Source organism: Pongo abelii, chromosome 12 (genome assembly GCF_028885655.2).
Source record: "Pongo abelii isolate AG06213 chromosome 12, NHGRI_mPonAbe1-v2.0_pri, whole genome shotgun sequence".
NCBI classification, from domain to species: Eukaryota; Metazoa; Chordata; class Mammalia; order Primates; family Hominidae; genus Pongo; species Pongo abelii.
In genome coordinates this window covers 24,187,647-24,203,216 of record NC_071997.2, presented here as the reverse complement: position 1 = coordinate 24,203,216, position 15,570 = coordinate 24,187,647, and the positions used below count along the sequence as shown (strand labels likewise).

The window sequence follows — 15,570 nt, the reverse complement described above, 5'->3', positions numbered from 1 at the left end:
TACTTTGTGTATTGGGACCGGAACATGACAGAATTACACTGTAGAAAACAGAAGTATAGTCTTCACGAAACAAACACGTCCAATTTCATACATGACGTTATTCTTCATATGTCTATTACTACAATAAAACAGTGTCTATATCAATGTGGATATGCCGAGTGATGAGGACAAACGTGATCTAAAATCAGAGCAGCAACTCATACACCTGGGAATCAATGTCGAAGCAGGTGATTAATGCTCCTGCATGTCTTTCATGTAAGACATCAGAAGGATTTTTACCATTATACTACAAATATTTATCATGCTCTTAAACTTGCCTGACAATTGAGCAGGTACACAATGACAATGGCACTTTAGTTGAATGTACACTTCCCAAGTGCTCTGTGGAAGTGTCCCGAATTGCTCAGCTTAAATATATGTTTGGTGAATCCTAGTATATAATATTCATTATTTCTCACACCTCTGTGGTGTCATAATGTGCCTACATTTCTTGTATCCTCTAGTTTAGCCTTCAGAAAGTTTCTTCATCCACTCATGGCAAGAAGTTATAATATATAAACCTCATCAAAAAACTATAATAAACCACCAAATTTCACATACTTATACAAAATAAGGTTATTAAAAACATTAGATATGAATAAGCTTTTCCATTTGGAAATTGCTCTGATATTCATTGAAAATAACCACTTTAGGAGACAATTAATGAATTCAACATTATTTTTGTTTCTAAAATAGTCTGGTTTGAAGGATCATGTTATTCTCTAAAGTATTTTCATTAAATTGCTATTTTATCCAAAAGTTAGTTCCTTGAAAAACAAAACTAATGTATGCATATTCATGATTATCCTATTTGAATAGCTAATACCAGCAAAACATATATCTCTGATGCCCAATATGTAACAAAGAGGGGTAATGAGTCACTGTGGGTCGTCACGATTCTAGCACTCTATCCTGCTTCCAGTAGTTCCTGGAGCAGCCAAAATCTAATCTTTTATGCAAATATTCCAAATGCATCTGAAGTGAGTCCCATCAGGTTTCTGCAGCAGAAACCCCAAAATTACATAAATAACATCTTCTTTTCCCTCTTTCTTGCCTCAATCCCTCTTCCTTGAGTAAAATAATTACCACATCAGAGGTCTCATTAGTTCTCTTTCTACATTGTTTATGGGTTATTCCAATCACTTCTTCCATGTGGTTTTAACAATATGTTCTGATGCCTATAATTTTTATTACTTAATCTCTTTCTCCTTCCCTTTATGATGGAAACATGCTGTAGAATTAAAGCAAGAATATGCTGTTCCTTAGCCTGTTATATCTTGCACTGCTCTCCAATCATTCTTGCCAATTTCACTGTGGGGAAGAATATAATCTTACTACTCAGATCATGGCCAAGGACCGGTAGCGTCAGCGTCACCCAAGAACTTATTACAAATGCAGAATCTCAGGGCTGCTGAATCAGAATGTGCAGATTCAATGAGCCCCCTGCGATTTATTCAGGGAAGAGAAGTTATCTTCTCTCCTGAGTGAGCATGACATTAAATGTGTTTTGCAAAATTACCTGTCCCAGATTTTTCTCCATCCTTTATTTCTGTGGCTATATTTGAAACAGAATCTTCCTCGTCACTTGTAGCCTGAATGGGATTTCAAACAAAATAATCAATACATAAAGTATATTTCAAGACTATATAGTTAATAGTTCAAAACAGAAATGAATGTGTAATTACCTTCAAGGCTGGTTGTTCCTGAGAAGACACTGAAAAGCAAAAGGGATACATAATCAGTCATATGTAAATATGATAAAATTATCCATACATTCATGCACTGTTACCATCAAGCTGTATCCTCCTGCCCATATTAGTTTAGGTTTTTATGTTTTATACTTTGTGTCTTGGGACTGGAACATGACAGAAATACACTGAAGAGAACACCAATACAGGCTTCATGAAATATACACTTACAATTTCAAAAGTGATATGATTTGTCATATGTCTAAAACTAAAATGAAACAGTGTCAGTACCAATGTGGCTATGCGGAGGGCTAAAAACAAATGTGGTCTAAAAACAGAGGAGCAACTCATGCACCTGGGAATCAATGTCAAAGCAGGTGACACATGCTCTCACATGTCTTTAGTGCAAGAGATGAGAAGGTAATACACCATTATACTACAACCATTCATCATGCTCTTTAACTTGCCTGATAACTGAGAAGGTACACAATTACAATGACACTTCAGCTGAATGTGCACTTCATATCTCCTCAGTGGAAGTTTCCTAAATTGATCAGCTTGGATATATGTTTGGTGAATCCTAGTAGACAGTATTCATTATTTCTCAGACCCAAGTGGTGTCATAACTGCCCAAGTTTCTTGTGTTCTCTAGTTTAGCCTTCTGAAAGTTTTTTCATCCACTCACGGCCATAAGGTATAATATATAAACCTCAATAAAAAGTATCATCATTTATCAATATTGACATTCTTCTACAAAATAAAACTGCTACAACCATTAGATATTAATAAGCTTTCACATTTGGAAATGACTCCAATATTCATCGAAAATAACCATTTTATGAATCAATTAATGAATTCAACATTATTTTTGTTTCTAAAATAGTCTGTTTGAAGTATCATGTTATTCTCTAAAGTATTTTCATTAAATTGCTATTGTATCCAAAAGTTAGCTCCTTGAAAAACAAAGCCAATGTATGCACATTCATGTTTATTTCATTTGAATAACTAATATCAACAAAATCTTTGTCTCTGATTCCCAGTAGTAACAAAGAGAAGTAAGGAGTCACTGTGGTTTATCTAAATTCTAGTACTATTTCTTCTTCCAGTAGTTTCTGGAGCAGCCAAAATCAAATCATCTTTTATGCAAATATTCTAAATGCATCTGTAGTGAGTTCAGTTATACTTAGAGTCATAATTTTAAAAATCATTTTCTTTGTACTCATGAAGTCTACTAATATTCCTACATTTCCCGGATTCAGCAGTTCAGCTCTTTTGCCATCTCTTTTTCCACTTTTGCAACAACATATATGTCAAAGAAATCATGCATAATCAGATTCCCCTGTAAATAAAGTAAACAAAATCTCTAAATCACAAGAGACTTCTTTTCTTATTAATAACCAACCAAATATGTACATATATGTATATATATATATATATGTCATGATTGCCAAGAATATTGGTAATTTTTTTTTATTTCTCAAGATATACATTCTTTTATTTCTTTGTTTCTAAAGCTAGTTTGATATAATATACCATAGGGGTCTCTCAGGTCCTTTTATGAAATAACTACCTCAGCAAACACAGCTTTCCTAAAGAAGAAAAAAAAAACACTTTTTGTAGATTAAGCTGCATCCCAATATGCTAACTGATGTGAATGAAGCACATATCATTGATGTGCAAAACTTCTAGGGAGGAGAAATGAAACCCTGTGTGTCACCCTCATCCTTCTAACTTCTGCTTTCCATTAAGTGACTTCCCACAAGTCTCCTCCTCAGAAACCTCCAAATTACCTAGCTAGCTGCCTTCTTTGTTCTGCCCAATTTGACATACACTCTTTTTTGTTCATAAATCTAATATCCATATTGGTGGACTTCATTCTTTGCCCTCCACATTCATTTCTTCATTATTCTCACCACTACTGTATTGTGACATCTGTACAATCCCATTCTGACACATGTGAAGATAAGGTTTTGCTTTATTAAAATGTTAAATGTATCAGACACTTGACTAATGTGTACAAATTCCTTCTTCACAAAAGCAGCCCCATGGCCTTCTCTCTCCCATAGACACTCTGTTTCACAGCTGTTCTTCACTCACATCGGTTTGAGTATCTATCATCTCTCATTTTGTCTCTATGCTTTCACCTCATATTATGAGTTATTATCATAGGCTCAGAAGCCTATCTTACCTATTTTCCTCTCCAGGAGACAGTACTGAGTAGTAAATTAGAATCTTCCAGGATATGAACACTTTCATGTACACAAGACGTTGTGGAGCTATTTTATGTTTAACTACGCATAAAACCACTATGTCTATGCCTTCCAGAGAAACAGGCTCTGAAATGTTATTGAACATAACCTATTTAAAAACTTCTTTAACTACAATGACACTGCCTCTCCTCAATGCACCAACATCTTCAGAAATAACTTGTGAAGACTTGAAAACATGTCAGTAATTGACATGAAAAATGAAGAATGATGTAATTTTTTGCAGGTATAAATAAGACACGCTGAGATTCTTACTAGATCCAAGAAGAGCAGAGTGCCATGAGACAGGAAATAAATATGGAACAGAAATATTTTCATTTGTAATGAAAATTGTTCTATTTACAGTTTTCAGAAGAGAAAAAAATACACACACACACAAACACACACACACATTCACACACAAAAACCAGAGCAATATGGCTTTACAGGGTGTTTTTTCTTCAAGGGCCTATTTGTCATTTGACATCCGGGAACACTCTATAGGGATCAACAAAGGGGTTTTAAATTGTGACCTGAGTAGTTTAGAGTTTAACATTCATGAGGGGAAGCTGAGCGGACAAGTAACACTTTGACCATTGGCCATTTCCTCTCCTTACTGTCATTCTCTGAAAAGCACACACTGGATTTTCTCAGGGTCATGACATGTCAAAAAGACATGCTTTAAGGGGGAAACAGTTGCAATCAACACAGCCATGGGAGAGATACAGCGATGCTTGCTAGGATTTGCGTTACTTCTGTTTCATTTCTAATATAGTACAAATCAATAAAAGCAACCATATAAGCATATCCATGCTGGTGTGTCATCATATTTATGTCCATATGGTATCAGCATGAAGAGAGCATAATTAAATATGCCACAGTCATCACATGGCATATCATTAGATCATACAATAAATCAAATACCTCACTGGGTCAACTTGGATAGATCTGAAATATATATCACTGATTTTACAAAGACCAAGTTGCAGTCATTGTGTGCACTGTCTGAACTTTTCTACAAGGTTTTAATACACACAATCAAGTTCTACATGTTATCTATGAACGTGCACATATGTTGTAAGAGGTTTTTAATGTGCATTTGGGTGATTTCTTTTTCTTTTTTTTAAAAAAAATGTAGTTCAAGTTCTTGGTTACATGTCGTCAATAAGTTTTAGTAGTATAGAAAACCCTAAGACCATAACAGCTCAGAATGACTGTCTTAAAAGGCTATGTCTACCAAAGAGTCAGGAAAGCATTTTTAAAACTCAGAGGTACCCCACGCACACTCCCAAATAAAACTGCACACATGTTCTTTAGTTTAATTAGATCCCATTTGTGAATTTTGGCTTTTGTTGCCATTGCTTTTGGTGTTTTAGTCATGAAGTATTTGCCCATGCCTATGTCCTGAATGGTACTGCCTAGGTTTTCATCCAGGGTTTTTGTACATTTAGAACTTACTTTTAAGTCTTTAATGCATCTTGAGTTAATTTTTGTATAAAGTGTAAGGAAGGGGTCCAGTTTCAGTTTCCTGCATAAGGCTAGCCAGTTTTCCCAACACCATTTATTAAATAGGGAATCCTTTCCCCATTGCTTTTGTCAGGTTTGTCAAAGATCAGACGGTGTAGATGTATGGCATTATTTCTGAGGCCTCTGTACTGTTCCATTGGTCTATATATCTCTTTTGGTACCAGTACCATGCTGTTTTCATTACTGTAGCCTTGCAGTATAGTTTGAAGTCAGGTAGCATGATGCCTCCAGTTTTGTTCTTTTTGCTTAGGATTGTCTTGGCTATATGGGCTCTTTTTTTGGTTCCATATGAAATTTAAAGTAGTTTTTTCTAATTCTGTGAAGAAAGTCAATGGTAGCTTGATGGGTATAGCATTGAACCTACAAATTACTTTGGGCAGTATGGCCATTTTCAAGATATTGATTCTTCCTATCCATGAGCATGGAATGTTTTTCCATTTGTTTGTGTCCTCTTATTTCCTTGAGTGGTGGTTTGTAGTTCTCCTTAAAGAGGTCCTTCAAATCCCTTGTGAGTTGTATTCCTTGCTATTTTATTCTTTTTGTAGCAGTTGTGTATGGGAGTTCACTCGTGATTTAGCACTCTATTACTGGTGTATAGGAATACTTGTGAATTTTGCACATTGACTTTGTATCCTGAGACTATGAGGAAGCTGCTTATCAGCTGAAGGAGATTTGGGGCTGAGACAATTTGGTTTTCTAAATATACAATCATGTCATCTGGAAACAGAGACAATTTGACTTCCCTTCTTCCTATTTGAATACCATTTATTTCTTTCTCTTGCCTGATTACCCTGGCCAGAACTTCCAATACTATGATCAGAGTGAACAGGCAACCTACAGAATGGGAGGAAATGTTTGCAATCTGTCCATCTGACAAAGGCCTAATATCTAGAATCTACAAGGAACTTAAACAAATTTACAAGAAAAGAACAAACAATCTCATCAAAAAGTGGGCAAAGGATATGAACAGACACTTCTCAAAAGAATACATTTATGCAGCCAACAAACATCTGAAAAAAAGGTCATCATCACTGATCATTAGAGAAATGCAAATCAAAACCACAATGAGATATCATCTCACGCCATTTAGAATGGCAATCGTTAAAGGGTCAGGAAACAACAGATGCTGGAGCAGATGTGGAGAAATAGGAATGCTTTTACACTGTTGGTGGGAGTGTCAATTAGTTCAACCATTGTGGAAGACAGTGTGGTGGTTCCTCAAGGATCTAGAACTGGAAATACCATTTCAGCCAGTAATCCCATTACTGGGCATATACTCGGTGTGTGTATATCTATATACATGTACAGTGGCTTGTTCCTATAATCTAGCTACTCAGAAGGTTGAGGCAGAAGTATCACTTGAGAAGCCCAGGAGTTTGAGAACAGCCTGGGCAACATAGCAAGACTCTTTATTAAAAAAAATCATGCAGGCTGGGCACAGTGGCTCATACCTGTGATCTCAGCATTTTGGGAGGCCAAGGTGGGTGGATCACATAAGGTCAAAAGTTTGAGACCAGCCTGGCCAAACATGGTGAAACCCCATCTCAACAAAAATACAAAAAAAAAATTAGCCGAGTGTGGTGGCACACGTATGTAATCCCAGCTACTCGGGAGGCTGAGACAGGAGAATCGCTTGAACCCAGGAGGCAGAGGTTGCAGTGAGCCGAGATTGTGCCATTCCACTCCAGCCTGGGTGACAGAGTGAGACTTCATCTCAACAGAAAAAAAAAAATTCATGAACTTTGGTACATGCCTTAGACCCTGCAGGAAAAAAAGTATAAGACTTTGATGCTTTATTACAGAGACTCTCATGATTTGTTACAAAGCAGTTCTTTAAAAACATACTTGGAGGCTATACTAAAATTATTATTTATACTATTTGTAGGCAACTAATGAATTAAGAACTCTTATTTCCTTTCTTATATGCTTAGCATATACTTATCAAATGCAAAGAAGAATATATTATCAAAATTTGTTACCTTACAAGTGAATTGCAGTATAAAATAGTCATAATTCTAACAGAATCATATCAGACTGACAGAAAATGGCATCATCAGTAGAATCAATATAATGAGCAGGCATTGTCAAAGAACATGATTTCTGGACAAATGAACCAGGAGCAGCCAGAACAGCAGTCCCCCTTATCTGCTGTATGTGTAGAAAACACATATTCAACATGATGTTCTTCTTCTCTCACACCGCAACAACAATAATCAACACAGAAGGTTTCTGTGACCAAAGATGTATTTCCCAGCAAGAATGAAACAATCAATTCTGATGGGTGCCCTCTAATTCTGACACTATCTACTTGGGGATTGTGTCAGATCCCACAGGTTGAGGGCTCAGTACCACAAGGCTAGTCCCCCACAGCAGTTACAAGTCTGGGCCTCCAGAACTTCTAATCAACTTCCAGTTGGACTTCAAATTGGGTTTCCCAGGACCCCCCCTTTGGTTTGATTAATTTACTAGAGTGGCTCAGAGAACTCATGGAAACACATTTACCAGTTTCTTATAAAGAATATTAAAGGATACAGATAAAGAGATGCATAGTGCAAGATATGGGGGGAAAGTAACATGCTTCCATGTCCTCCCAGGGCACTCACCCTCTGGGAACATCCATTTATTCTCCGTATGCCTCCATGTATTGGAGAGCATCCAGGTAGCTGAATACGGCTACCTGGATGCTCTCCAAATCCAATCCTTTTGGGATTTTATGAAAGCTTCATTACATAGGCATGACTGATTAATTGAACATTCAGCCCCTCTCACATCCCAGGAGGTGAGGGGTGGGGCTGGAAGTCCCAACCCTCTAATCACACCCTGATCACTCTGATGATGAGCCCCACCCTGAAGCCATCTAGAGGCTGCCTGCCATAAGTCAATCATTAGCATACAAATGGTATCATGTTGGAAATTCTGAGGATTTTAGGAGTTGTATGACAGAAAATGGGGTTGAAGACCAAATATATATTTCATAATATGACATTGGCGGTTTTATTGACTGCAGATTCAGTTACCCATGGTCAACCATGGTCCATAAATAAAATTCCAGATGTATATACATCATAAGGTTTAAATTGCATAAGATTCTGAGTAGTATGACAAAATTTGAGCCATTACATCCCAGTCTGCCCAAGATGTGAATCGTCCCTTTGTCAAGTGCATACACATTATATGTGATAGCTGCTTATTAGTCACTGACATATCTGTACCTAACATCCAACCAACAACCACATCATGGCTCACGGATCCAAGATCACGTGAGGCAGATGATATTCTTTCTGACATATAGTCAAATAGAAGGTCAATAGTAGCCTAAGACTACATGGCAATGCCTACTGCATTTGCCTCACTTATCACATAGCCATTTTATCATCTCACATCAGTGCAGAAAGTAGGGTGACTATAGTACATGATATTTTGTGAGCTCACATTCACGTAACTTTTATTACAGTATATTGTTACAATTGATCTACTTTACCATTAGATATTATTAATCTCTTATTGTGCCTAATTTATGCATTAAATTTTATTATAGATATATATGTATTTTAAAAATTATTGCACACATAGAGTTCAGCACTATTCATGTTTTCAGGCATTCACTAAGGGTCTTGAAATGTATCCCCTATGTATAAGAGGAAATTACTGTACTTATTTTGTTGAAACACAACAGTTTCTCCACCTCTTCAGTTTAAACTATTTAGGATAAAGCACTCTAATTCAAAAAATCTAGGTCTATGAAAACTGTACTCTATTCTATGGCAAAACACAGGATACAGACCAGAGTCAAGGATCCCTGCAAAGACTTTTCAGCTGCCAGTGCAGAAGAGCCTAAGAGAGATCAGTGTCCTTACTCTCACTAATCCTCTCCTAGGGAAGATTCTGGTAAGTTTGCTTAGTTCTAGCTATTCATTCACCCTATGTAGGGCACAAACAATGCTTAAATTCAGCTTTCATTTTTAGCTCCTTCAAAAAAACACACACAGAGAAAATATCATTCCCATAAAAGCCTATCCAATCTGAGTCTTGTTTCTTTGTCAGAGAGAAGCTTATAAAGAAACACAGGGAATGGTATGGCAAGTTGCCAGGGAGTACTTTCTAATATATAAAATATATATAAAGGAACCATAAACTCACTGGAGCTACCAAGATGTGCCAACAGTTGTCTCACTACCTAGTGGGAAAAACAACAACAACAACAACAAATCTTTGTCACTTTATGTAAACAAAAATAGTATGACTCTCTTGGCATTTTTCATGATGGAGAACCTAGTTATGAGTCATGTTATAATAATATAGACTGTTTTCAAACTGATCCCTCAAAGAAAGAAGGTGAATAAGAAACATATTTGTATGACTATAGTATTCACTAGCTGGTCTTATTTCCAACTGCAAGGTAAACAGGAAAGACTTTCTGACTCCAGTTTTATAAATTACAAACACTTGAGATTGTCCCTTTCCACTGTTAATCTGTCTGGACCCATCTCACAGAGAAGGATGATCCAGTTAGTGCTGTGTAGTACACAGCATGAAATCACTTTCCTCAACCCTTCCCATTATGTGGCAAATGTCTATATAAATTATGCTTTTTCAACATGTAAACATATGCCATTAAATCCTACATTAATAAACTAAAAGCAAAAAAGCACAATGGATAGCTTAATTGAATACATTCAATTATCTTGGAAATTTATGTTTTGTAATATTGAAAAAGATATCCACTATATTATCCTTAATATATGACTATGCTGGACATATCAAAACTATGGAGACAGCAAAAATATTAGTAGTTGACAGGGGTTAGTTGGGAGGGAGGAATAAAAAAAGAGAGACAAATTTCAGGGCAGCGAAAGTATTCTAATGGCGGGTACATTTATTATACATTTGTCCAACTTTATAGAAGGTACAATACCAAGAGGGAACTTAAATATAAACTATGGACTTTGGGTGATTATTATGATGCATCAATGTAAGCTTCTCAGTTGTAACAAATGTACCACTCAGGTGGGAGAAATTGATAATGGGGGGAGCTATGCACGTGAGGGGTGATGGCATATATGAAAAATCTCTTTAGGTTCTTTTCAATATTGCTGAGAATATAAAACTGCTCTTAAAATAAAGTTATTAATTTTTTTAAAAGATTTTCACTGAATCTTCTATTACTAATATATTGCTATAATATATTACCATATATTATAGCAAGATGTACTCAATTTGAAACATAATATGAATATTCTCTCCAGAATTATAGTATATAAAAGTACATAAAGCAAATAATTTAACTGTATTAACAGGCAAGAAAATAACTGATAAATGATTGATTTTTTAAATTTCATAATTATAAAGAGAAATTTAATAAAATATAAAACAAAACTGAACCATCTATATAATTAAAATGAAACAAATTTTTTATTTTAATTTTAAATGAGAAATCGTTGCTTAATTTATCTAACCATTTTACTGAAAGGTTAATCGAATAAGAACAGATTATAATTGCCTAATATTGCCATAGTAACTTCTGTATAGAAACCTGTTAAATATTCAACAAAATTCCAAAATCTAACAGCACAGAAACTTAATATTTCATATTAAGTTGCAACAGATGCAAATGAAATAAGCACCATGCTATGTTATATCACCATGTTATTCACTATTAAATAGAATTTTTAAGACACTAAAATTAAGTTGGGGCTGTAACTGCTGTGAAGAAAATAGTCCATATAACAGTCATAAGACAGTCATTCTTAGAAAGGCTTACATGCAAAACTGGCCCTTCGCTGGTGTTTGGAAATTTGCATTTTAAAGGTTTGTCACCATTTCCTGAGAAAAGTAGCTCACTGTACCTAAATTGTTTGCATAAACAATGTGGTTGACTCTGAACAGCTGCTTTTCTTCTGGAAGTGTGGAATTTGTGTGCATGTGTGAGAGAGAATGCCTATGTAACCAGCTTCCGTAAAAACCTTGGATACTGTGCAAGTGTCTAGTCAGACTCACACTGGTAGACAATAGTGCCCACGTGCTGTCAAAACTTGAAGCTGCAGGAATTCAGCACATCCTGGTGATGCCACAGGAGACGGCTCCCGGAAGTTTGTGCCCAGCTTCCCCAAGACTTGCCACATGCCCCTTTGCCCTGAGCCAATTTTACTTTGTATTCTTTCACTGTAACAAATCAAAGCCCAGAGTAGGACTGTTTGCTGAGTCCTTCCAAGTGAATCACCAAACACAGAGGTGGTCTTGGGAAACTCTGACATAATGGCATTATATGAATTAGTTTTCTTTAAGGTGACGTGACCTGTGACAACAATCAGAAGGCTGTTTATAGAATACCTTTCCCTAATCTGTTTTCCTTAACAGTTGCCTTTGAGATTCCTGTATTTCTGCATGAATAAATCCATAAAGGAATACAAATAATTGTGCCAAAAAATAATGAAAAACAAGCAGCAATCCTATTTTAACCAGAATAAAAAATTGAGAATGTGGATGATTAAAAATACATCCCATAGTATGAAAGCTTCTAGAAAAGAAACAAAAAGATCACAGCCAATTGTCTTCAACTCACCAAGGTTTCTTTTATAATAATTGGGGATCAGGCCAGGCGCAATGACACGCACCTGTAGTCCCAACTACTCCAATGGCTGAGGCAGGAAGATGGCTTGAGATCAAAAGTTTGAGGCTGCAGTGGAGATTGTGCCTGTGAACAACCATTGCACTCCAACCTGGGAAACAGAGTGAGACCCTGTCTCTAAAATGTATTAGTAGGCTGGGGGCGGTGGCTCATGCCTGTAATCCAAACACTTTGGGAAGCTGGGGCGGGCAGATCACAAGGTCAGGAGATGGAGACCATCCTGGCTAACACGGTGAAACCCCGTCTCTACTAAAAATATAAAAATTAGCTGGGCATGGTGGTGCATGCCTGTAGTCCCAGCTACTTGGGAGGCTGAGGCAGGAGAAGCGCTTGAACCCAGGAGGCAGAGGTTGCAGTGAGCCGAGATCACGCCACTGCACTCCAGCCTGGGCAACAGAGCGAGACTCAGTCTCAAAAAAAAAAAAAAAAAAATCTATTAATGAAAACATACGTAAAATAATTTGCATCATTCAGGTCATTGTGATAATTATAGAAATATATGTAGCCATTGAATATAATACTGTACTATCGATCATAGAGCTCATTTAATTTGTTTCTAATCTTTTTTCTTAAGTTCTTATAAAACTAAAAATATCTATTAAAACTAAAAATCATCTGTTAAAGGCAGTTCTTCACAGAACAGGTCAAAAAGTCAAAAACTGCATTTAAAATGTAGGATGAGTTATCCACTTCTCCTCCCAAACAGTGGGTTTTTATTATTAAGGGCCAATAGGACTTTAAACTCATTTTGGGGAATAAAGGAAGTTATGGACCAGCACGATGGCTCATGACTATAATTCCAGCACTTTGGGAGGCTGAGGCAGGAGGATCACTTGAAGCCAAAAGTTTGAGACTAGCCTGGGCAACAGAGAGAGACCCTTGTCTCTAAAAAAATAAAAAATAAAAAAGTTAGTTTGGTGTGGTGGCATATGCTTGTAGCAGTCTCAGTGACTTAGGAGGCTGAGGTAGGAGGACCACTTGAACCCAGAAGTTTGAGGCTGCAGTGAGCTATGATCACACTATTGCACTCCAGCCTGGGAAACAGCAAAAGACTCAATCTCAAAAAAAAAAAAAATCAAGAAAGTTATATATAGATGGTTAAAAGTGTGGTAATCCAACTGACCAAATATTCCAGCTAAGTAACAGATTACCAATATTTGAAGAAATATAATACCAGAAAAGTGTTTTACATTAAAAATATGTCAAGTTTGAAAATTTAAAAGACACCTTAAGTGTCTTAAATTAATCTGAAACTTTAAAAGACATTTAAAGTTTGAAAATTTAAAAGAAACTTAAAATCTTAAAGGACCAGCATCACTTATACTGTCATTGTGCTAAAGATACAAAGAAGATTAGCATTAAAGATTAATAGAATACCAGATATACTTTAGAATAGGTAGCTAATTCTCTTATAAGAAAATCATATATAGTTGTCAAAAATATTTATGTTAGAAATGTGTTCTAATAGTATTTTCTTTAGGGATGAAACTCAAAAGAAAACAGTAAAAGCAGAGATATTACAAGAGGTCATGAAAAGGGAACTGCACTAAAACAAAGTGTCCCAGAACACAGAGACTTGGTGCACTTAGCATATCACCTTATATTTTTCTCCATGACATTATATAAAAGATGTCAGCTTCTCCAAACTGCTCATCTGTAGGCTACTTCTTTTTATATATATATATATACTTCAGGTTTTAGGGTACATGTGCACAACGTGCAGGTTTGTTACATATGTATACACGTGCCATGTTGGTGTGCTGCACCCATTAACTCGTCATTTAGCATTAGGTAGATCTCCTAATGTTATCCCTCCCCCCTCCCCCCACCCCACAACAGTCCCCGGTGTGTGATATTCCCCTTCCTGTGTAAATGTGTTCTCATTGTTCAGTTCCCACCTATGAGTGAGAACATGCGGTGTTTGGTTTTTTGTCTTTGTCATAGTTTGCTGAGAATGATGGTTGCCAGCTTCATCCATGTCCCTGCAAAGGACATGAACTCATCATTTTTTATGGCTGCATAGTATTCCATGGTGTATATGTGCCACATTTTCTTAATCCAGTCTATCATTGTTGGACATTTGGGTTGGTTCCATGTCTTTGCTATTGTGAATAGCTACAAACCACTGCTCAATGAAATAAAAGAGGATACAAACAAATGGAAGAACATTCCATGTTCATGGGCAGGAAGAATCAATATCGTGAAAATGGCCATACTGCCCAAGGTAATTTATAGATTCAATGTCATCCCCATCAAGCTACTAATGACTTTCTTCACAGAATTGGAAAAAACTACTTTGAAGTTCATATTGAACCAAAAAAGAGCCCGCATTGCCAAGTCAATCCTAAGCCAAAAGAATAAAGCCGGAGGCATCAAGCTACCTGACTTCAAACTATACTACAAGGCTACAGTAACCAAAACAGCATGGTACTGGTACCAAAACAGAGATATAGACCAATGGAACAGAACAGAGCCATCAGAAATAATGCTGCATGTCTACAACTATCAATCTTTGACAAACCTGACAAAAACAAGAAATGGGGAAAGATTCCCTATTTAATAAATGGTGCTGGGAAAACTGGCTAGCCATATGTAGAAAGCTGAAACTGGGTCCCTTCCTTACACCTTATACAAAAATTAATTCAAGATGGATTAAAGACTTACATGTTAGACCTAAAACCATAAAAACTCTAGAAGAAAACCTAGGCAATACCATTCAGGACATACGCATGGACAAGGACTTCATGTCTAAAACACCAAAAGCAATGGCAACAAAAGCCAAAATTCACAAATGGGATCTAATTAAACTAAAGAGCTTCTGCACAGCAAAAGAAACTACCATCAGAGTGAACAGGCAACCTACAGAATGGGAGAAAATTTTTGCAACCTACTCATCTGACAAAGGACTAATATCCAGAATCTACAATGAACTCCAACAAATTTACAAGAAAAAAATGAACAACCCCATCAAAAAGTGGGCAAAGGATATGAACAGACACTTCTCAAAAGAAGACATTTATGCAGCCAAAAAACACATAAAAAAATGCTCATCATCACTGGTCATCAGAGAAATGCAAATCAAAACCACAATGAGATACCATCTCACACCAGTTAGAATGGTGATCATTAAAAAGTCAGGAAACAACAGGTGGTGGAGAGGATGTGGAGAAATAGGAGCACTTTTACACTGTTGGTGGGACTGTAAACTAGTTCAATCATTGTGGAAGTCAGTGTGGTGATTCCTCAGGGATCTAGAACTAGAAATACCATTTGACCCAGCCATCCCATTACTGGGTATATACCCAAAGGATTATAAATCATGCTGCTATAAAGACACATGCACATGTCTGTAGACTACTTCTGATTGAAACTTGAAACTCTCGAAATGTGGCAGTGTTATGATTCCCTGTTGGAGTGAGTCGGGATGTATGTGCTTTGGACA

The 15,570-nt window shown here is 36.5% G+C and overlaps 1 protein-coding gene across 1 annotated transcript in view; it reads right to left on the bottom strand.

Annotated features, from left to right (window-relative positions):
• Positions 1-15,570, bottom strand: part of ANKRD36C (ankyrin repeat domain 36C) — a 159,913-nt gene that overhangs the window by 127,236 nt on the left and 17,107 nt on the right. The window contains exons 7-8 of the mRNA XM_054547126.1: positions 1,725-1,753; positions 1,559-1,631 (exon numbers count right to left, since the gene is read on the bottom strand). Of these exons, the coding sequence (XP_054403101.1) occupies positions 1,559-1,631; positions 1,725-1,753 (102 nt within the window). The remainder of the gene's footprint in view (positions 1-1,558; positions 1,632-1,724; positions 1,754-15,570) is intronic.